This window comes from Eurypyga helias, unplaced genomic scaffold (assembly GCF_000690775.1).
Source record: "Eurypyga helias isolate BGI_N326 unplaced genomic scaffold, ASM69077v1 scaffold38574, whole genome shotgun sequence".
Taxonomy (NCBI): Eukaryota; Metazoa; Chordata; class Aves; order Eurypygiformes; family Eurypygidae; genus Eurypyga; species Eurypyga helias.
In genome coordinates, this window is record NW_010247789.1 from 3,021 (window position 1) to 27,038 (window position 24,018).

The following is a 24,018-nucleotide window of genomic DNA, read 5'->3' on the forward strand; positions in this document are numbered from 1 at the left end:
CCTGCTCGCGGCGGGAACGCCGCTGGTACAGGATCACACCCCGGGCAGCTCTACCAGACATCAACAGCACCCGCTTGCACGGGATAACAACGGAGATAACACACAGGTTTGATTTTAGCACCAAATCCTCAACGTTTCCCATTATCGATGCCCTGGACTGCCAACACCTGCAAGCGTATTAATCACCAAACCAACCCCATGATCCCATTGCCTTATTCTCCCCCTTGACAGAAGCAGGAGAAGAAAAACTGCTGCGGCATTTCTAAAGGGGAGTTGTGGAAAATAAGGAAAACCTGAATACGACTAAGCCCAGGCCTACCTCCCGCTCTCCCTACCCGCCAGGTCTCCCATCCGTGCACCCAACCGCTGCCAGCGCCCTCGGAGCCTGTTTTTGAAGCCCAACGGAGGGGGATAGGGAACACAGCGCGAGCGTCGACGCAAGTTGGATCGGCTCCAGCATCTACACCAGCGGGGCTTATCTCACAGCAGCCGTTTGGGAAGCAGCTGGTGAGGCTGCAGCCGTGGGCTTCACTGGACCCGTGACAAGACACAAAGCTCAAACGTAACTAATGCGAAGAAGGTTTTACACTTGGCAAACTGGAGAGCCTACAGCTAGATGAAGGACTTAAAAAAAAATTACTAAATGTTCCTTTGACAGTTTCATGAATTTACAAAATAATCACCAAATGAACCTGAATAATAAAAATTGCCAAATTGGCGCCTGCAGTGATGGGACATCTCAGCTGACACCGTGTCCAGGGAACACTTTACCGGCCCAGCTCCAACCGGCTCCTCAGTCACACTCTGCTTGCAGCAGGAGTAACTGGTGCTTTGCTTCTCCTGCACTTAAATTTCAACTCAGAAAAGCCTGATTTGGGCAAGAATTGGCTGTACCCCTACCCTGAAACAAGACATTGAATTTAGAGCAACTCCCACGTATCAAAACCACCACCCTCCCTCAGAGCAGAGGGAAAGGAAAAGCACACAGAACAGAGCGGGAGCTCCCCTAAAAGTCACCGTGACCCCCACCCCCCCACAGCCCAGCTCCTGCAGAAACCCCACATCCCTCTACCATCACGTCACTCCCCCACTGGCTTCCCAGGAGCTAGTCTTACCGCATTCCGTCAGCTTGTACGTCAGAGACAAGGAATAACTGGCAAACAACCCCTGCAGCACAGAAGGCATGTGGATGTGTCAGGGGAGTGTTTAATACAGCTCCACCTGGCACGTAATTCTCTGTTTTGAGCACAAGAAACAATCCACGTACACGCTGATTTTGTTTTCAAGGGCTTTCGGATAATTTGTTTAAAAAAAAAAAATCCTGTGTTTAACCATTCATCCAGCTCTGTTGATGCCCGAAGCTCGGATTTATCTTTACTTCCCTGAATATCAAAAAAAATAAAGTTCTACAAAACACACAAAAGACGACGCCTTATGCTGTCTGTGCCCAACAAGACTCTCTACACACGCAGCTGAAGACCCTCATGTCAAGTAACACCATCAAGAATCTTTGTCCGACTTCAGAGAACCTGGTACCCGACCCAGGAATGATCAGTTCGGAGCAGTGCCTAAGGTTTTGCTCCGAAGGGCGGAATTCCAGTGCTCCCTCCACACCAGCAGATCCAGACCCTTCCACACAGAAGGTCACTTGTTACTGGGATCCCAGCTTCCCCCACGCATATGGGAGTTTTTCACTACGGGAATCTCTCCTACCAGCAGGGTCGTGGACAAGTCACAAAGACAAAGCTTCTGCAAACGGTCAATAAAGCCGCTGACTGAAGAAAAAGGGCTCTTTTACCATCCCGCTCCCGTCGGACACCGGCGAGTGGGGTTGACCGACAGCACAGCTCAGCTGCCGGGTACCAAGGCAACACGGACCACGCTAACGAGCATCCTCCAGGCCCATCCCAACTCCCTTACGCTCCAAAATACGCGCGTTTCCGTGGGTCAATACACAGCCCTCATTTCATCTAAAACCTACGGGTTTGAGGCACAACTCCCCGATTGCAGATCTGTCCCTCCCCTCCGCACAGACACCAGCATCCGGAATCTCCAGTAGGCTCCATGGGAAACCGCACAACCCTGCCAACAAGGATTCAGCACCAAAAGCAACCGTGGGAAAGAAGTAAAAGAGAGGAATGGACCTGATCATGAGCTCAGAAAGAAGGAACAAGTTACACGAGAACTGAGTGGTTTTTATCACCATCTGAGGGGTTTTTCCCAAACTGAGAAGAAAAGTATTGCATGGTATTTAGGAAAAGCTTAGCAACATCCAGGGCACAGTCAGCTCCAGCAAGAGGAGGCATTTTCCGTGCCACACCTCGGTAAACCCCACAACTATTCCTTACAGGGGATGCCGGGATGCTAAACATCACAAGTAAGAGAGACAGAGGTTGGTACTCTTTATCCAGAGTAATTTCACAAATAAGAGGGAAAAAATGATGAAGGACATCACCTTACTCACAGGGGTTATCTTCCCAAATGCCTTTTTCCTTACTCACATGGGGAATCTTCCCAAATATCCTTTTTCCTGATGCTGCAGCAGACAAGACAGAGTTCGCAGACGTGTGAGAGCACATGCTATGCAGAGTAAAGCCACTCCCACTTCTAGAAGCAAATACATCCGATTTTAATTACAAGTGTGGTCAGGATAAACTAATGCTTTCAAAATAATTCTCCCATTTTTTGCCAATTTGTACTTTTCTCCAAGGAAACGGGTCCAGAACTCTGTGGTTATCCGCCAGCAGCACGAGCCGGAGGAAGCATGCGCGGCAGGTAGGCAGAGTAAGCTGATGGTAACTCCTGTTCCCCATTTACGGAGCTGCAATTCCCATTGTCTTCAGCGACCACGAGAGCTGCACCGCCATAATTAAGCAGAGAATGTTCTCTAAGGGGTTTGCTGACTCGGAAAGGAAAAAAAAAAAAAGCTTAAATTAAGCGGTGACCTGTCTCTTACAAAGCATCACGATAACCAGGGTAAGGCTGAGTTCACATGCGTCGAGTTGTCTAACAGCGAAGAGATTCTACCTTTACTTTAGCAAGAATTTCCACATGACATGACGGGTGTCTCGGGTAAAACCAATGTAAATCTGCCATTTGGTCAGCTTGCTTTGTCAGTTCCATCCTCAGGATTCTCAGGCTGTTCTCAGTGTGGACAGTTTGAACTCTCTAGAAAAGAAAGTTAAAAATCCTTTTGCAAGCCGAGCCGCGGGATGTGCGCACGACCCTCCGGAGCTGAGCTACAGCGAAAGTCTGGGATATCTACGCTATGAGAACACACTCGCTTAACGTAAGAGGGAAGGATCCACAAGTGCCATAACTGAGGGGCGATCCGGAACACGTACCAAGGTACCCAGGCATTTTATCCCAGCACATGCACTAGAATGCATTGGATTCGAATAATTTCTTTTTTAATTTTTAAAAAGTGCAGTTGACCTGAAATGGAAAAGAACTGTCTTTATGTTCACTGTAAACTTGTCAAAAGGAATCTGCTCTTTAAAAACTGTGCTAAAATAGTCAATTTATACAACAGAGCACTAGATGAAGTTACCATAAATTCCTCTTCACCAATTATTACTCTATTGTGTCAGTTATAGTACTGCATATACGTAGAAGAAGCAAAACGGTGGTAGCTACTATCAGTGAGTACAACAAACCAAGTGAATCACTCGAGTTCAATGTTTCCATGGAGTAGCAATAACATTTAAACCACAGGACAGTTAGAATTCAGTACTTCGAAGTGCCTAAGAGTCCCACTGTTGATCATCAGCAGTATGGAGCAAGGTTATTATCAAGTCAGCAGTAATGGCCGAGAGGAACATGGCAACACGACAGATTAAAGGTTATCCCACACGGCAAGTTCCGCAGCTCCTTCTGCAGCTGAGGGGTTCGTCGCTATCGCACGCGCGCGTGTGCAATCCCAGCCAGCAGCAACCGTTTCGGTCTCCAGGCTTGGCACCCAACCAAGCAAGGGTATTGCAGAGAAGACAGTGTCTTCCTTCCATCAGTAGTTCCAGAGTCACGGACCACGTTTCGGGCAGCGCCGGGGTGAGGGAATGCATGGGAGCAATACGCAGCCTCTACGTTTGGTCATTTCCTCGCGCTGCGAGGAGCGCGAATGCGCTTGCCATTGTTCCACTCTTCACAACCTCCAGAGACAGGGTTCTGACGTTATCCCACGCTGTAAACATCTAATTCTTCCTCTTCTAAGCACATCCCGCGTCCAGGATTGCACAAAGTAATTCGTAAGGATTCTGTGAAACTCAACATGTTCACCGAGTTGCTCTCCCTAAGGGAACTTTGTCTCTCCTACAGGCCATTGCTATTCCTGTGGCTGAGCGGCGGTTTTGAAAGCTCTACAACTGTTGAGCGAGATTTGTTGAGAAACTTTGGAGCCCGACGCAGCAACCTCTGTGCCTCGGTAAAAGCTTCCGTCAGCTCTTTTTTCCACTGAACAAACTCTGGGTCACTCTGAAAGAGATACAGAAGTAGTTTGGCACTTCATAGCAAACTGCCAATAGCGTCTTCTCTCTCAGACAGCACTTTAAGCAACTTATCGCAATTTTCCGAAGGAATGAGTAAGTGGATATTGGAAACGTGCTGCCCTTTGCTTCTCCGTCACCCCGCCAAGGCGGCAGCAACTGCCACCGGTCAAGGTGTTCCGAGGACTTGCGTACCTCCGGCCTCGCAAACGCGCCAGTGGCCATCAACTACCGGCGGCGAGACCCGCGCCGACAAGGCCTCCGAAGCCCATGGAGGTCGAGAATTTCTGAAGTTTTTACCTATTTATTAGCCTGAACTCATTTTGGCCCAAACCCCACTGCAATCCACGGCTGGCATAGCTGCAGCTTTCCTGCTTTCAAAATTCAAGCATAATAAATCCTGCCGGTTTTGCTTAGATTCAGCTCTGCTCCGTCAATTACCCTCTGTTAATGTATAATGGGAGGACTTGAAAAACCGTTCCATCGGTTCATCATACGCCAAACAGTTGGATTAACAGTTGTTGAAAAACAAGCGGCTCACCTCACACTGTAGGACAAACTGTTTTCCTCCTTTAATTCTCAGCAAGATGCATTTCTTATCTTTTATTTGTGTTTCTTCAACAGACACTATTTGTTCCATTGTCAGTAGGTTTTGCTGTAGCATGCGCAAAAAACAAAAAATAAAGCAGATGATTCGAAAAAAACCCTGTTACCCATCAAATAAAGCTACTAATTTTTCTGGACTACCAATATATGTCAAGTTATGAACATTAACAGTCATTACACCACCATTTCTTTATTTCTGAGGACTGGGTCATGAACTAAAGATAGATTATAAGGTAAGAGAGAGATTTAGCAAGGGGCTTGGTTGCTTCAGCAGACCCAATGAAACATAAGCTAAGAAAGCCAGTAATGACAGCATGAAATAGGAATCTACAAATAGGTGTGTCTGCAAACAAAACAGTCACTCTTCTCCCTCAGGAGAGCTGCACATAATTGTATGTATTTTCCAAGTATTACTGCTGTTAAAAAAAAAAAAAAAGGGACAATCTTAGTATTTCAAAGAGCTGCAAGGGACTATGTAAGCAGCGTATGCTTACACATAAGCAAACATACACAACAGTTTGCAGAAAAGCTTTCGCTGCAGACCGTAAGGGTGTTTTGATAATTCCACAACCTTACTTAACCAAATATACAAACGCTCTGCCTCGCACGTGACCACAGCTGGCCTAAACTAAAGTTACTATAGCATTTTCTTTGAAACGAAATGCTATAGCATTTATGACCTTACCAGTTTATGTTTTTTTGTATAAATAGTCCAGAAGTCCTAAACGAAAAACAACACCATGAACTACCAAATTCCTTAAAAAAAGGTAACAGAACAAAGCAAACAGGTTTCTCGAGTCAGCGTTTCCGAGCGCAGCGCAGCTACCCGTCAGCCAACGCAATACTCAAGGGAAGTTGCTTAAATCCACTAGACACACGGGGACAAAACCCTACTGCCAGGGGAGGTATGGCAGAGTACAAGTTCTCAGGTTTGCCTCAACACCCACCTGCCTTTCCCACCCCTGGAAGTCGCTGCTCCCTCGAGTAACCTCACTTACCCGTGACTCTCCTTCTCCCCGCCACTCAAGTCGGTTTGGGAAGAGGTAAAAGTAACGACGCTGCCACTGAGTCAGGAAGGGGTTCCCCAATTTCAGCATGTATCCGTGCATAATGCAATCCTTCCCGAGCGCGTAGTCTGTAACAAGAGGAAGCGTCAGCAGGCAAAACCAGGCGCTGCCTGCAAGCGTTCTGCAAACGGGCTGTGTCGGGAGAGGACACGGTACTGACCCCAGCGGGCACACACAGAGCCAATCCTGCCTAATTACATGAGCTGCAGTGAAGCAACCAAGAACAGCATTTAGTTCTTAAAAAGGTATCTTATTAACCAGTAAAAGAATTAAAAGTACTATGAAAAATATTTTATTCTGTCTTAATCACATGAGCTGCAGTGCAGTAAGCAAGAAGAGTGTTTGGTTCTTTACAAAGTATCATATTAACTTTTAAAAGAATCAAAAGTTCTATTAAAACTCTCTTTTTAACCAGTAAAAGCACTGTATGTTGCCATCTAAAATTCAGAGCCTGTGATGCAACATCCTCGTGCAAACAAGTGAAGTTTGCTGCAAAGGACCTGCCCCCCCACGCCCCCTGTTTTCTTTCTCGGCTGCGCTGTCACGCCATCAAAGCCCACACACTCTTTTCTGAGCGTACACCATAAACAAAAACGATGAAAGGCTGTACATGATAATCTTTAAAAGAAAGTACAAAAGGTTTTCCAAAACACTATGTCATCATACAGCATTTCAAAACATTAAGAAACACGATACTGACTAAAGGAATTCTAACAATTACTGGTGAATGACAGGAATATGAGAGTCTGTCGTGTGCAACTTCAGACACATGAATTACTACCTAGCAGCAAAAGATGGAGAGAGGTGTAGTTGACAGATTACCTTCCTCGTGGCCCAGCTGCTTATTTTTAGCCCTTTTTCTGGCCTCAATTTTATCTGTGTCTGCGTTTACTGCATCATAAACAGTTTCTGCTACTTCCTGCTGCCAACGCTCCGATATTACCAGGGGGAAGTTCTTATATAATTCCTGGTCGCTATCAAGCAACTTGCAAGAGAAAAAACAACACAAAACCCCAATATATTAATAACTTTTACCATTATTATCCCAAATAGTTAGTAGTTACCCATATAACAGTATAATTTTAAAACATACACTGAACTCCAACCTTACCAGGGCAATCAGGTGCAAACAAGAGAAAACACCGGTTCTAGTTTAAGCAACAATATCGTTTGCATACAGAGAACAGGTAATCAGTGTACAACTCGTTTGGTTTGACAGTTCTGAAAGCCTCACTTCGTTGCATCATCAGTGTTAACAAAACGTCTAATTGTGTTAAAAGCTTCCCCAGCACAAAAATTCCATGAATAAATGACAAGGTGCCTTTTACACGAGGATGGCTTCCGTGCTTCCACAGCTTAATTTTACATTATGAGTAATTAACCTTCAAAATCCAGCAGTGCATGCTGTAGACCTCGATTTTCCTGTTTTACAGATGCTTTTCTCCCCTGTCCCTGAACTACAGTACTTGAATCGCACTGAGGGACACCAAGGTGACCGGATGTTCAGGAAGGATGGCCTGTTGCTCGACACAGCCACAGTCTGGGCTTAGCCATGAGGCACTTGGGCGCAGTGTAAGAAGAGAACAATGTTTTCCCTATAAAATTATTCAAGGCTTTCATCTGGGGATGAGTTACTCTGCAGCCGCTCCTCGATATTCTCCTCCTTTTCAGAGCTCCATAGCTGTATCACAGCAGGAAAACACACACTGGATCCAAAGCCAGAAGACATCTCTGCGGGTGTGTGCAAGTGGCTTACAGGGACTGCTCACGGCATCCGAGTAAGAGGGGGAAGCCACGGGCATCCACTGTTGGGATTCCAGTTTGTAACCTCAGGGAACACGTGTTCTCGGTGTCACAGGACACTCTGCAGGATAAATATAATCCATGGGGGCAACGGAGGAGAGCAAGGCACTCCAAACCGGCATCCTCACGGGCAGAGACGGCTCCTGACACCTCAGTGGAAGCTCCGGCTGCAGCTGACTCAGGAGCACAAATTATTCAGGCCCTTCTAAAAGACCGTGACATCCCAGTGAAAGCGCAGAGCAAAGAAGCTGGACATGATACCCCTTCCTGACTCATGACTAAGAATAAATTTATCGTATAGGCAGCCTGAACAAAGCCTACATGGAAGCGATCCGGCCACACGATTTACAGGCCTTGCTGAGAAGATCTGATCCCCTCAATAAACAAAAAGACCACCTGGTTTCTCTTTGCAAAACGTTCCTCCAAATTATGGCATTCCAGAAATGCAGGAAACTGGAATCCTGTTAGTCTAACACTGGCGCTGAAGATGTGGAGTCTTCTGGGATAAGGAACATCTTGGGTTCTCTGCGTTTCCCTTTAAACACGTGAAATCCTTCCTGTGCCAACTTCTGTAATTACAGCAGGTGACACTGACAGACAAGCTCCTTTCTGGGCACAGTGAGTACTTAACGTGTTTTTTTTGCTTATAAAGTTTAGAGCAATTAGTTTCCCCTCCTGACTCACTTCTGTAATAACAAGAACAAAGTTGGAGCTATGGAACGACTGGGATGGCCCCAAGAGAAGCACTGATTCACCTGCCGTCTCGGAGCATCGGGGGGGTTCAGAAGAGGGGGAGAGTGCGCAGGGTACACTACCCCACCTCCATACAAGAAATGGGACAGCAGCTTCGACTTCTCATTTTTTTCCTTTACATCGTTTTCATTAGATTTTGGATAATATCAGAACCTGAAAGTTTCTTTGATCACTTTCCTAGCTTACAAAGTTGCTACCATTACTCTCCAGTTTGTCATTTATTAGAGTTCCCCAACGCACCCTCCGACTACAAGGTAAGAGGTAAAAAATAAAGTTTAGTTTGATTCATCCAAGCTCCCAGAAAAAAGTTACGACTCCTGAAACTACAAACCATTAGGTATTCTTGAAAATCTTTCCCAAAAGTTGTCCGACCATTTGAAATATTTGCTTTATCATATAAAACTTTTGATAGGAAGGCAGATTTCAGTCAATCTAAAAAAATAAAACATAAGGACTTGGCGAGCAACAACAAATCAGCCAACCAGCCCAAGCTACCGCTTTCCTAACAGCATGGATTAAGTTTCCAAGCTTGAAAGCAACTCCTTGCACATTCAGCAGCCCCCCAAGCAAAGGAATGGCATGCACACACGCGACGTTAAGCACGGCAGTCACGGTGCTGTTCTCGACCCAGCGTTTCAAGCTGTATACCTTGATGCCTTTAGTGTCCTCTTCATCAAATGACCCAATATCAAAAGCATCTGCTGCATTTACTTCTCCCCGAGGAGGAATCAACGGTGGAGGATACTAGAAAATAAAAGCAGCATAATTGAAGACAAATTAACGGACATTATTTAAATCCGTTCTGTAGAGATGTAAAAGCGTTTTTATTTTTTGCACGAACTATACGTGACGCTGCAAAACTACGTGCCTTGAAATGAAACTTCAGTGCAAAGAAGTTTTCCACTTTTTTAATAAACGGTCCTCTAAAACTTCAAAGAAAAATCCCTACAGCTTAAAGACAGCCAAGCAGGAGAAACCATGCAGTCATTTGACTCTGAACAAGTAGTAATTCAGTACTAGTGATGAGGAAGACTTGGAGTAATGAATACACAGCAGTTTTCCTCCACAATCCTCTACGTACTCACGCAGATGAGTCCCTGCGCTGGGGACTGGAAGCCTGAAGTTTTCTGTCCATTACCTGTTTAGGCTTACTTTCTTTCCACTGCTTTCCCAAGTCAGCTAAGGTTACTATCTTAATCCTTTACCTTTTGTAAATAGACTTGCTGCCAGTCAATGCCTTTGAAGAAAGGATGTTCTTTTACTTCTTGTGCACTGCAAAATAAAAGTAACTGAAGTCAACAAAATGAAGGGGCTTTTCAAATGTAATTGAGAAATATAAAGCACTCAAAGGTCACATTTCCATTACCTGAAACATTGGTAAAATGCTCTTTATTTTTAAGGAGAAAAAAGTCTCCCTAAGTAAACAACAGAAGACTTTGATGTGGAAGGACCGGAAATAGTGTCTGGCACTTGTTTTGCTTCTTGTGCAAAAAAAAACCTCTTGTTTTGCTGGTATCCCACCAGTTCCAACAGCACACAATGCTCACCCGTTGTCAGATCCCATACACAGCGTCTAAGTAATGAGCTTATGCCACTCCATTTGATACTATTCATATTTTATGGCAAAATAAAGAACTACGCTTGGTGAGCCCAAGGCTGAAAAGCAAACTCAGGTCACTATCGCAGAGGTCTCCAGGATAAACAACCCTCTGAATGTCTCACTGGAATTCGAGGGACACCCAGTCTCAGGTGTGACTATCAATTTACAGGTATCACATCGCCAAGGGCTTCTCAGCAGTTATTTACTCCTCTCAGTTTTCTCTCCTGGCCTCACACGAGGCACACGCTGGCTGTTTAAACAGGTGATGAGTGCAATTCCAGTTAACAGCCATAAGCAAGGTAAACTCAGCAGGAGCAAGTAGTGTTCTGTAGTCAATAAACATAAGAAATAAATGCCCTTTTCCTCAGAATCATGAAAAAAAACAGGTATATCTGGAAATAGAGGCAACTCAAAAAGAAGAAAGTATTCACAGCTTTCTGTGCCTGGGAGTTTGGGGGTTGGGGTTTTTGTGTGTGTGTGTAATATGCTCTTATTATTACAGCTACAACATAAGCAATACATTTTAGCTATCAATATGTCTGAATCAAGTGATACGACTTCATGCCAAAACAGATCAGGCAAAACCATAAACACAACAGAGGAATGAAAAGGATGAACACCATCCAACGTCAGCATGGCTGCAGAGACCTCGGGGTAAGGCTTCAATGACAGAAACGGTCCAAAAATTTGTCCAAACCAAAAGCAAACTGAAATGTAAATCCATGCAACTACGCTTTTTAATGTTCTCTTTCCAAAATCAAAATCATCACAACAGGAAGCAGATTTTTTACTTTAAATGAATTCATTCACTTACAGAGAAGTGGAAATTTTTAAAGGCAGTGGTCCAAGGAGAAGACAACGCTTACCTTCTCCCTTGGCATCCAAGTCTCTTGCTAACATCCCGCTGCAGGAGCCCTTCCAAAAGGGACTTCAGTTCAGGAGAAAATGAATCTGGTAGTTCCACATTCTGCGAAAAAAAGAAGTACCAAGAGAGACACTTAAGTTATAGAAGGAGTCTATAATTAAATAGTCCCACATAGGGGAGCAGCTTTTCTTTAACAGTGTTTGTAAAGAACTCCTCATGTGTAAAGACAGCTTTCGCAGAAAGCAGGCTATATGGTTCCAGTTTTTAAAGGAAATGGGAGTTTATTAAATCAGAGGAATGTAACCACAACTGTCAGCAGGCTCCTTACCACGGTGAGCGTCATCCGGTCGATCTCATGCTTATCTTTGGTTTTGTGCTGCCTGAAAGGACTGTGACTGTAGAAATAAGAAAACACACTAATGAATGTAAAGCCATAACAAATCAGGTCATTTCAGCTGTGGCAACACCAGGAAAGCACGTAGCATCCTTTAAGTCCCATTCTTCCACCTCATCAATCCTGTCCTGCAGAACAATTCAACAAGTCGTGAAACATTTAGCATTTACAATGAAAAATGAGTCTTCACACACTAGCATACTGTGGCCACTGGCTACCTCAAAAATATCAAGGCATGGTTTGATCTTTTACAACTTTGTTTTCTTTTATTACTACAAAGGGCTGCACCACTTTGCAAAAAAAACGTTATCCCTTCCTTTTTCAGTACAATCGCATGCCGTGGGCATCAAAAATGCAGTTCAGAGAGCAGCCACCACTCGGTTTCTTTCAAGCCTGCGCACCGACAGCCCTGAGGAGTATGGAACTCGGGGAAATCTAATCTAGTTACTCCATATAAAGGCACGCAGAGGGTTAGTTTATTCTTAAATGCACTGATCCGTCCCTAAAGATGGTGTTCCAAAGGCCTTGCCAATTACACCTGTCTCCCAGACCAGCTTCATCTAAGAAGCAGCCCCCAGCAGCTACCACAACACAGACCTTTAACAACGTGGATCTGCACCTGGAGGCCGAGTACGGACCCAACACGGGAGAATGAAGCCAGATTTAAAGTAAGGAGATGCCAGAGAGGGTAATCACAGACACCTCGGCATCCACGACCGGAAGACATTCCATGATACCTGGTAAATTATCAGCTTTATCCCTTTCCTATTATGTTCTGAGCTTGACTTCTTTCTTTTAGGTAAGGAAGACCTTAGCATATTACAGATTTACCATGCAGTGCTTAAGTAACAGCAGGAAAGAAAGCAGAAACATTTTAGTATGAGGGTTTTTTATTAGATTTTTGATATATTCCCTGTTTCTTCGTTTTCTTCAATATTTTGAGGGAATGATATTTTTCAAAATTAAAATGTTATTTACTTATGAATACATTAATTAGCTATTACATATCATTTTGTCTTGCCACTAGCTTCTTTCAACTGGGGACCTGCCACTCAAAGAGTTATTTCCCTTTTATCCTCAAAAACATTTCTGGTGGATGGATCTGATGGACAGGGCAGGAATTCCATTCCTCTGTTTTTATGTACGATAGGTAAGAAAGCAGGAGTAAATGGCTAACATACAGCCTCATATAGCCTGAGAGTGAGGCTCTGAGTAGATCATGGAAGCAAATAACTCACTGTGGGCTTATGGGCAGATTTTATGCCAGATTAAATTTACTAAACACCAAGAAATGGCACCATGTGCCCAACCCTTGTTTTGGGATGCGAGTTGCTTAAGTGGCTTCAGACCAGATGAGGAAGGATCGTTCACAATGAATAATGCTTTGGCTTCTGGCCGACCACCGATACCGCCCTGCACATCTCTCGGGAAGAATCAACAGTCCAGAGAGACAGCTCTCCCTGCCCCACAAGCCCGAGTTTCCGTGGCCAGTGGGACCATCTGCCCCTAGGTGCTAGTTCTTTCATCAGACAGCTTCTGTCCTGTGAAGGAAGAACCACGCCAGTCGGTTGGATGCCCTAATCCTCTGGGTGCTCAAGTGACTTGAAAGGAAAAGCTCTCACCAGACTCCGAGCACACAGTGGTCCTGCCTGGGAAAGATGCTCCCCACTCTCCTCCTGGCAAACCCACGTGGTTGTGGGTCTTTCCACCTACAGAATTCTTCAGCGAATGTTTAGAGAGAGAATGCTGCTCACAGCTGCACGACGCTGTCCATGCTTAGAAACACTTTTCCCCCCCCCAATTTAAGCACCATTTCTTTCTTTATTCGCACACTTACATTTAGTCTATTCTGTGAACAATTACTGTTAAATTGATACAGCTTTATACTTCCATTCAGCAGCCATGTGCTTACCTTTGTACAGTGTCTGGGAGAGAGGTAAGAGCTTATAATTAATTAGTGCGAGGACACAGGATGATCCAACTAATGATTAGACTTTACAGAGAAGCACTCTGAAGAGCTTAACAGACTTTTTGTTTCACCATTAACACGAGGATGCTATTGTCAACACTTGCCAATCAGTGCTTACTGACCATTCAGATCAATCTCTGAGTCTTAATAAATTCTACACAGCCACATAAGTTTACTGAAAAGGTAATAGTTAACGAAGCTGTAATTATCATATTCTGTACACCAATAGGGTTACGGGCCAGAGGCAGCAAATGGAAGCATCCACACATTACAACTTACCCAAGGAAGGAAAGTAACCGAGTATCCTGCTAAAAAGGGAACAGTGCAGCAAAGAGTTCACCCTAACAGCAGGTCTTAAGCACAACATCAAGTCCGTAATTCAACAGGACTGCTGGCGGACGAATAACACCCTATTGTTTAAAATACTAACAATTGCCAAGAGATGAGTAAATTGCCTATCAGCAGAAGTCAAAGGAGTGGACAGAGCATCTGCCTTCCTCGCTGCCCTGCACCTACTAAGGGAAGCAGGGCTTGTGTTTTGTTTGGTTTGGAAGCAAAAAAAAGCCTGGTTTAGTCTCACGTGCAGACATGGCCTAAACTGCCAAGACAGCAGAAACGTATCATTTCAGATAATATGTAGTAGGTCACGTATTAGTACTTCAAGGGAGAGACAACGACGAAGCCCATGCTCAAAAACAAAAAAACCCATACTAGATATAAAACTTCACTCACCCCCTCAGAAGTTTGAAAAGCATGCAGCCTAACGAGAACCAGTCTGCACTGCTGTCGTACGCTGTTCCCTTCTGGAGCACCTCTGGAGCCATGTAGCCATGGGTACCTCTGAGAAGTGGAAAGGGACAAAATAATCTTGATTACAAATAAAACTATCACTGTAAAAAAATACAGTCAAAAATAAAAATCAGTGTTTTCTCGTAAGAGCCTAAAGAGAATTCATTTTAAACATGATTTTATTTCGATTTTTCTTTAGCTATACATACATTTGCCTGTTTTCTGTTTGTATATATCTACTGAGGAAATACCTTAAAGCATAAACAACAGAAAGGATGAGGCAAACTGAAGCAGCTACAGAGAGATTTAGCAGGATCAGTATAGGGTTAGGCAGCAGCCTTCTGTCTAAGACTGGAACATGAGAGAGAGGCAGGAGTTGGGCACTCTGTCCACTCCATGTACAGGAAAGACAGACACCAGCACAGAGTCAGGGCTCCTGATGCTTCAGGCCAGATGGCTCCAGCCCTGGGCCCTGCAAGACTGAGACCAGCTCTTACCCCAGCCACAGAAACAGGGCGAGCAGAGCTGGCTCATGCTCTCACAAGGTGTTTCATGTGTCTCCTTCCAGCTAACACCTGAGTGCTAGACCTGACACCAAGACATCTCCTCCAGAAACCACCGCTGGTCACCACAGCAAAGCAGGCACCATGCTTTTACCCACTGAGGGCTTTTACCCTCGATGCAATCAGAATGTACAAGCTTCTTCAAGAAGCTACTACACCGCAAATCTTTTAAGACATGACAGGATGAAGCTTTCCTTTTTGCATAAATTCTGAGACTAAATTCAGGGCAAATGAGGACCTAAGAATAAAATGTGCCAGATAAGATGTGGAATCCACACACATCCCAAGAAATTCAGATCCCAGATATGACCTGATGCCAAGAGGCAGAAAGGAACACAACTTGCCTCCAGTTCCACATAGATCCAGAAAGAGAAAGACACAATAAATCCTGTTTTTCAGTCAGTGGCAGAATACTTAATTATCCATTAAGGACAATTAAAACAATCTGGTACTTTAACTCAGTCAGGTTCTTATCTTCTCTGAACAGTGAATCATCTCGAAATAATGTGTCATCTTCCAGCCAAGCCTACACATCAGCTGCTACAACGGTGCAGGAAAACAGAGAGAAGAGACTCAAAAACCTTATTAGAGTATCCAGCTTAGCTATGTTTTACTGTAAAGCAAGCCTGTGCCACGCAAGTGTTGTTTTTCTCCTTTAGGCGAGGTTAAATTATAAAAGACACATGAAGGACTTATTCAGCAATAGCTGTACGTGCTGCAAAGCTCCCACAATACTTACACACTAGCATGTGGCTTCTTTTTGGAAAAATCGCAAGCTAGCCCAAGGTCTGATATCCTCACGTGCCCGTGTTCATCCAACAAGATATTGGCAGGCTAGAAACACACAAACACAGAAAGGTCACCACTCGGTATTCTTCGCTGGACGGGATGACAAATTCTCAGAGCACAGTAACTCATTCTCAAACATCACTACTCTCTGGTAATTGTAACTGCCTTTTTTTTACATCAATGTCACAGACACTTTCTAGATAAAATCTACATTCTAAGGGGGCAGTACCATCATCTCCAGAGGAGATTATGAAATACTGACTAATAACAGAACAACCAGGGAAGGTTTGAAATGGAAAGCAAATGAAAGAATAAATCTGCTTTGGCCTCAAGTCCATATTGCTTTTGGTTCTTTCAGAGAAGAGTCTTACAGATTTTACTTGCAATTTACACCCTGTGCTCTCTGCGCAGATTTTTCCCCCACTTTTGTTGTCACCTGGCTCACAGACACCTCTCTGGGAGCAGTTCTGAACTTCCCAATCATCAGTGAAATGCTCCAGAGCAACTGTCTTCCTATTAGTCTCCCATCAGACTCACGCCTCTTACAGGGCTCTCAGAGACATAGTACACTCTACGTTAATAGAATCTTTAAGATGGTGAGATGAGTTACACTGCACAGGACTTATTCTGACCCCAAGGGATTATCTCCCAGGCTGGTTAAATGAGAGGATAACACAGATCAGAACAATACTGAAAAATTATTAGAAAAATCAGCCAAAAATAAACCATTTATCTGTATTCTTCCCCCCCAAAAAAACATTTCAGGTAAGATCACAGAATCATAAAATGGTTTGAGCTGGAAGGGACCTTAAACATCATCTAGTTCCAACCCCCCTGCCATGGGCAGGGACACCTTGCACTAGACCAGGTTGCTCCAAGCCTCATCCAGCCTGGCCTTGGACACTTCCAGGGATGGGGCATCCACAACATCTCTGGGCAACCTGTCCCAGTGCGTCCCCACCCTCTCTGGGAAGAATTTCTTCCTGATATCTCATCTAAATCTCCTCACTTTCAATTTAAACCCGTTACCCCTTGTCCTGTCACTACAGACCCTTGTAAAAAGTCCCCCCCAGCTTCCTTGTAGCACCCCCCAGGCACTGGAAGGTGCTATAAGGTCTCCCTGGAGCCTTCCCTTCTCTTAAATGAAGAAGATACTTCATTTAACTCCTTGGTATCTCTGGATTGTTTGCTGCTATCTAACAACCACCTGAGTGAACGCAGTCACTACGTTAACGATTACCTTTAGGTCTCTGTATACAACAAAGCGATTGTGCATGTGTTCTAAACCCAGGATAATTTCAGTAGCATAAAACCTCATTTCTTTTTCAGAAAACACTCCGTGCTGGGAGAGGTGGTAGTGCAAATCTCCTCCTGAAATTAGAGGAATTGAGATGCAATTAAAAGAGCAGTAAAACCTTGCCTCTCAGGCAGACAGCATGACGTAGGTGGGGAAAAAAAGCATTTGTAGCTTCTTGTAACGTTTGAAGCACACAGGAATGCAGACATACACTCTGTAGGTACACATGGTGACAAAACACCTGATGAAGTTAATAAATAAATTTGATCAACCTGAAACTCCCTTAAAAAAATGCATTTACTTCAGACACATTTGCATTCAGTCACAGACAGGTTTCTGGAGAACTGAATGAATTAGCATGTAGAAGTGCCCAGGTTTGGAGGGACCTAGAAAGGACACCCGGGCCAAAATATTCAAATATTCATGCTGGGGATGTTTTCACACTTGCCTAATCAAAGAACAGGCACAATCCAATGTCACTCGGTGAGCTAATCCACACCATTAACACATCACATGGTGCATATTCCTACAAAATTGTTTCTGATCAAGCTACAGATTTAAGATAATCAACCTTGAATTTGACCTACAGCTTAGATTTTAATGAGAATCTTCACTCGCACAACACCAAAGCCAGCCTCCAGCAGGGTACGAGCTCTATTTTTCCATTAGATTCCCAGCTTTGCACCCTGGTACCTGCAGATGTGCTCCAACATCTCTAGGTGCTTACCCGCAGGACCACAGTCCCAGTCCCACAAGGGCTGAGCATCCTCAGCAAGTAAGGGAACTGCAGTATCTTCTCTCTCATAACTCTAGCAACTCCTCCTTCTGTTCCCCTAAGAGTTATGCTGAGGCTTCTAGGTATAATGTTTTTCCTTTGAGGAATGCTTCCCCCATCTATTTTCTTTACGAAGTTCTTTATAGTAACCCTTTTATTTTTATCCCGAAATCTGTGTCTCTGATCTCCTCACACACCTCTCCACATGACCATCATTTCCTTACGCTTCCAGACGAGCAGGCCCTTTGGTATCTTTATTTAAATATGTTCCTCTTATGAGGTATGAGAGATTTTTCAGTCTGTTCTATACTTTCCCTGCTTTAGACCTATTTACTCCTCCCGCTGGCAGGCGGATGCTTCGTACCTCTAATTGTTTTCCCGTCTTTCTCCCTCTGACTGAGCAAGTCAGTATTTCTGGAATATTATCATTGTCTGCACGAGCCTTACTTACCATTCATCAGGTCCAGAATGAAACAGAGTTTGTCAGGGGTGTGGAAGGCATAGGTCATACACACTATAAAAGGACAGTCCTAGAAGGAAAGGAGCAAAGAGTTCACGTCGGGCAATAAGCAAATTAGTACTCAGAAAAGCTACAAATACGCATGGTATTTTTTCCTATGATATTAGGAAATGAGTAAGAATATTGGCAAAATTGTGTACTAATCTGCATACTCTGATATTTCACTTACAGTTTAGAGATCTCAGATTTTGCTATCTAATTTAACACAAGAAAGCCCAAAAAAAGCTATGACAAGCCAAAGGCTTAAAAAGTGCAGGTAGCATCACTACCTTCTAAAGACTTTAAGTTACAGCATATTATAAACATATTTACTTGAGTTTGTGCTAGACTTACATGAAAGCTACATTAAAGCTAACAAGTTTTAGGCCAGCTCAGGAAAAAAATACAGCTGTTCCCGGGAAGTGTAAAGGATACACACTACTTCCCAAAACCGCATGGTGAATGTTCTGCTGTCAGGACACCAACTGAGAACCTGAGTCACGTCACGTACAAAATCCCAAAGGAAAGGGAGTTTTATCCTCACCTCTACATTAAAGGCAGCTACCCCGGTAACAGCCTCTCCACCCACCGAGCACAAAGGTGACAGCGAGGCGTCCTGCCGCCCGCTGCCGCCCTTCAGCTCTCCAGCACCACTCACGCAGACGATTGCAAGGAACAGGAACGCTCCAGGAAGGAAGTCGTAACCCTGACGCGTACGCGATGCACGGGAAGCAAGATGCACGGTCCGGATTATGCAAAACCCAGAAAATCAGTGCGGTGGGGTGCAGACTTAGGGACGTGGCTGCGAGCGGCCAGGCGAAGGGATGGGTTACATGGAGTACATTCCCACTTCTTGAGGCACTTCAGCCTTAATTCACACGGATGTTCGAGACAAGCAGCCATCAAAAAGTACAGCTGGAAAAGCACCTCTTGACTGCCAATGATCTGCTCCAGACGCCACGGCAGAAAGTTGGCAGACCTTCCTCTCTTCATTAGGCCTAATTGGATGTAAGTGGCTAATTAACAGGGAGTGGCTGTGACAGTGTCGACCCCTCCTCCAAAACCACAAGAACCCAGGGGTGTCCCGTCAGCCTACAATGAAAACTTAAGGAATGGCTGCTGTGGAAACAGATACAATGGTCTGACCCCAAAGCGCGGGGGCTGACAGGAAGGTGAGCTAAGATGAGCTAAGACGAGCTTAAGCGCTGACGAGCCAGGAGAAGACACAGGAAGCAGAATGTGACCTAACGTGACTTGAACAATGCGTTAATCGTTGCAGTATTGATAGTGAAAGCTCTGGGAATATCTCACAGGAACTCGTTTCCTTCCCAATTTAGAAGCAGCAAAACACGGTGGCCTTGGGCAGAGCGGGGCTGTGCTTGAAACACCCCGCAGAAACACGCCTGAGAAATGCCTAATTGCTAAACAGTCCTAGAAATAAGGAGATGATGGGCAAGGGAATATGGCATCTAACAAAAGATGCTGCTTCTCGTTACAAACTTTGCACTGCACATTAACTGCAGACTATCGTAGTTACGACTTAACTCCCAAAACAAAGCTTTAGTAGAATTATTAACTTCATTTCCTGAACGCACTGGATAATTCCGAAGTGTCCCCAAGTAGGCTTGCTAAAACCTTAGAGCAATCACATCACCCAGAAGGAATCAGTGTTAGAATTTAAACACCATACGTAGAAAAATAAAAAGGGGTTTTTATCCCAGAACACAACATGCCTGGATTTTTATGGAACCCATTTTTAAAAGAAATCTGCAAGTTTAAATGTGATGCATAACTCATTTTTGTGTAAGCCTTCCTAGTTTAATCACCAACCCCTCACTGTTTAACAGAGAATAATACTGTGATTTTTTTCTGACTCAAAAACTGCTGCGCAAGAGTATTTTTCAGCATAAAAATAAAATAAAAAACTATAGTTTTGGGGTTTTATTTTAATCAAACATAAAGCAATAAAGCAAATTTCCCAAGAGAGTAATACTTGATTGCAGTCAAGCTTCTTCTGCGAAAAAAATAAGCGACAGTATAACAGTGTGTGAATTCAGAATAGTTTGGCAACCTCGTTACGTCCAAATAATCCTGGATTAAGCGTAAAAAAATGTAGAAGGCAAGTTGCTGCTAATAAATCATGTGGGAGGAAAAAAAATTAGTATAACTATAAAAATTATAGGAATGTAATATTTTAAAGGACATCAGCACACTAGCCATTACTCTAGCAAACCTCTGATTCGGACTCTTCCCTGTAACCCGAGCACCCGGCTGTAGAAATGACAGCAAACAGGTAGAAAATTGTGTTCTCAGTGGAGAGGAGCCGTGTAGCATTTTTAACTAGAGAACAGCCCTGTCCTGGCAGGTCTCGCTCAGAGAGATGTGCACGTCAGTGCTGGAAACACTGAGCCATTCCTACAGATGTTCCTCCATGATTTGGGAATTGATTCTACCTTCCAAGTGAAATCGAGACTCTTAAAGATCTCGGTACATGTGAAAACAAAGTACCTGTTCTTCTCAGAAAAAAATATATTTGATTATTGATCTCAGATGTTTTATTCTTCAGCCTGACCATTTTTGCTCCACCTTATACTTAATCGTCCCTTTGAGGGACTGAAAGGCTGAGAGTTGGGGGTGTTCAGCCTGGAGAAGAGAAGGCTCCGGGGAGACCTTACAGCACCTTCCAGTACCTGAAGGGGCTACAAGGAAGCTGGGAGGGGACTTTTTACAAGGGCCTGTAGTGACAGGACAAGGGGTAATGGGTTTAAATTGAAAGTGGGGAGGTTTAGATTGGATATCAGGAAGAAATTCTTCCCGGAGAGGGTGGGGAGGCACTGGGACAGGTTGCCCAGAGAAGCTGTGGATGCCCCATCCCTGGAAGTGTCCAAGGCCAGGCTGGATGAGGCTTGGAGCAACCTGGTCTAATGGAAGGTGTCCCTGCCCATGGCAGGGGGGTTGGAACTGGATGATCTTTAAGGTCCCTTCCAGCTCAAACCATTCAGTGATTCTATGACTCTTGAATCCAGTCGTTAGTCAAATTATCTCAAAAGAGGTGATTAAGACAGCTTAACTGCCTAATTCTTCCAGAAGAGAATTAGAAGACACAGTGGAGTGAAGCCACATTCCTGCAAGGTCTTGCAAAGGGCTGCTGGAATGACCACCTCCTGCCTGCCAGGAAAAGATTTATTAAATAACCACTTCCTTCCACCAACAGCCCCTTGTTTTTATACAGCCCATGGGCAGCGATGATCACGGTGATTTCAGCGTTCCAGTTTTTGAACTGTAGGCAAATATTGGGTATTACAGGAAATACTCTTTTTTTTAAGTTTTAACAGAAAGTAGAGTATTTTTCCCTCCTATGCTATCTTCTAAGAATTTCAAAGTGCATTTCCAGCCTGAACATCTCCGTGGGAGAGGAAGACAGGGCCTGTATCTCGCAGAACAGGAAACGCAAACCTCAGCAAGAGTTTGTCCACATTACACCAACAGCCAGTGACAAAGCAAAGGCACAAACGGAGAGTCCTAACAACGCAGAGCCCACGTTAATCCCAGGAGCTCCCTGTACTCTGCGAAGTCTGTCGTACTTCTGAGCCGCGCTGATTCCAACCGTGACCGCGGAAAGGCGTTCGCACAGCGCGGCCACCGTGAACTCACATTTGCGAACTCCCTATTCAAGAAGTAGTTGTGAATGCCAAAATTTTAGGTGGATTAACAAAACTGATTACACAAACGTATGTGTAATCTGCACAGCTGTTATGTCTTTTTCAGAGACATCTGGATTCCCAGTTAAATGACTAATTGTACTATGATGAACTTCCCAGTTTCATTTTGTTCCGGGCAGCACATAAAATTCCATTATGGGGGAAGGCGTGTGCCATTCAAACCCAACAGCTTCATTCAGGAGTGAAATGAATTACCTTATTCTACCATTTCCAAACCTACTGAATTCCATATATTCAAAACACTCCTGTTTCTCTGGCACCAGGTGTATCCAGCCTGAATGGGTCGCATCTTGTACAAAATCTCTCTTTTCTACACTCTCTTTCAAATTTCTGAGAATCTAAAGATGTTGCAGGCTAATGAGCTGATAGTCTTTAGCAAAAGAACCCCAAATGGTTTGTGTGGCTCTGCTGCTGCTCGATGACTAGCTAGGCACTGTGACGTAAGAAAACCAGCTCCACCATTAGCAGCCTTGAGAACAATTTTCTTTTTGAATCGCTAGAAATGAAAATTCACATTCAGTACTGGAGCAACAGAATCACAAATTAGAGTTAACAGAACCATTACTACTAATTTGCCTAGATTTCTTGTCTAGTTTCTGCTACAGAACTTCACCCCACTGGTTCTCAAGACTCTTTTGGACAAGCCACAACTTACCTTTGGTGAAAACAGTTAATTTGATTAATCAAAGTCTAACGATACACCCCAGCTGTTAATTGCACAGGTAAAAGAACAAAGAAACACTTTCCAGTCCTTTATCTATCTTTATGTTCAAGCCAAACGTGAATGCAATTCTGTGTTAAAGGAAATGCGCTGACTTCTAATTTCAGCACCTGCCTGCCCTTCTCCAGAGAAAGGTTGGGGCAAGGGAGGAGTTTCCAAGGAAAGGCACAAGAGGAAATACCTCGTCCTTGATGTGTAGCTTCCCTAATTTCTGGTTCTGGATTTGCCTTACCAGGATATGTCTAACAGCAGGGGAAAATGACCTGATGGGTAGCAAGAGAAGCAAGCTTGCTTTTCCATTTTTATCCCAGACACATTGCTAGAATCAGGGGGGAGGTTCCAGAGGGGGTTTAACTTTTGCGTGTCACACCACTGAATTGATAGAATACGTATTATATATAAAAGCTGTTATATATGCAAAAAAGAATAACAAATCAATGATACTTACTCCCGTACTGACAAGAGACAGCATAATTCTTTCATTTAAGGCTAACGTTTCTCCTTGCTTCATCTTGATTCTCTTCTTATCTAAACATTTCATTGCATACCTGAAAATATTAACCGTTCAGAAAAAGCAGCAGAAAAATGTCCTCCTGTACTCAGCATTACCCACTAGCAGTCATGCCACTGGATTTACAGTATCCTGTAAGCAAAGACTTAAACCTGGTACTCAAGACATCATTACGTGACTGAACAAGAAAATCGCCAAAATCTCACAGCGTTACAGCATTTTCAACAGAAGGCCCCTAACAAAGAAATGTGCTCTAACAAGTAATTCCAAACAACCACAGTGATAGAGGAATTACATATCATATGTCCATTTTTCAACATCTACAAGTAAGGATTTGCAGGATGAATGAAATAACAGCGACCCTATTATGGTTCCATTTAATTCTAACAGTTTCATCTTTACCAGGAAAGTAATATCCTGAACACATGCTGAGTTTTATGGTTTGGGTTTTTTTTTTTTTAAGTTTTATTTCTACTCAAGGAAAGGTCAGATATACACAAGAAACCTTTATTTTTTAATCTCTTACCATCTGTATTACACAAATTAATAAAATCTTGCTCAAAAAAAGAACGTTACCCTAACAACCACCAAAAAAAGAGTAGGATAAAATACAATCTGGGGATAGTTTTTCCAAGATGTTAGGTGAACCTACTAGTAGAGAACAGCCGAGAAGGACACGTGTTCCTCCATATGAGATTTCTAGACATGGGCAGCCATGGATTTTCAAGCCCTTGGTTTTAAAATACGCTCAGGAAAACACCATGTTACAGCACTGCATCAACGGTAATCAACTGCCTACACCGTGACAGCTCTG

General features: G+C 43.9%; 1 protein-coding gene across 1 annotated transcript in view; it reads right to left on the reverse strand.

Moving 5' to 3' along the window:
* Nucleotides 1–4,078: 4,078 nt before the first annotated feature.
* LOC104509028 (beta-adrenergic receptor kinase 2) overlaps nt 4,079–24,018 on the reverse strand; it is a gene marked incomplete at its 5' end in the record, with an annotated part of 22,131 nt that continues 2,191 nt past the window's right edge. The window contains 13 exons of the mRNA XM_010150830.1: nt 4,079–4,470; nt 5,023–5,136; nt 6,086–6,222; nt 6,977–7,139; nt 9,359–9,454; nt 9,916–9,982; nt 11,177–11,277; nt 11,504–11,570; nt 14,271–14,378; nt 15,630–15,724; nt 16,920–17,050; nt 18,203–18,281; nt 23,142–23,241. Coding sequence (XP_010149132.1) covers nt 4,309–4,470; nt 5,023–5,136; nt 6,086–6,222; nt 6,977–7,139; nt 9,359–9,454; nt 9,916–9,982; nt 11,177–11,277; nt 11,504–11,570; nt 14,271–14,378; nt 15,630–15,724; nt 16,920–17,050; nt 18,203–18,281; nt 23,142–23,241 — 1,420 coding nt within the window. The remainder of the gene's footprint in view (nt 4,471–5,022; nt 5,137–6,085; nt 6,223–6,976; nt 7,140–9,358; nt 9,455–9,915; nt 9,983–11,176; nt 11,278–11,503; nt 11,571–14,270; nt 14,379–15,629; nt 15,725–16,919; nt 17,051–18,202; nt 18,282–23,141; nt 23,242–24,018) is intronic.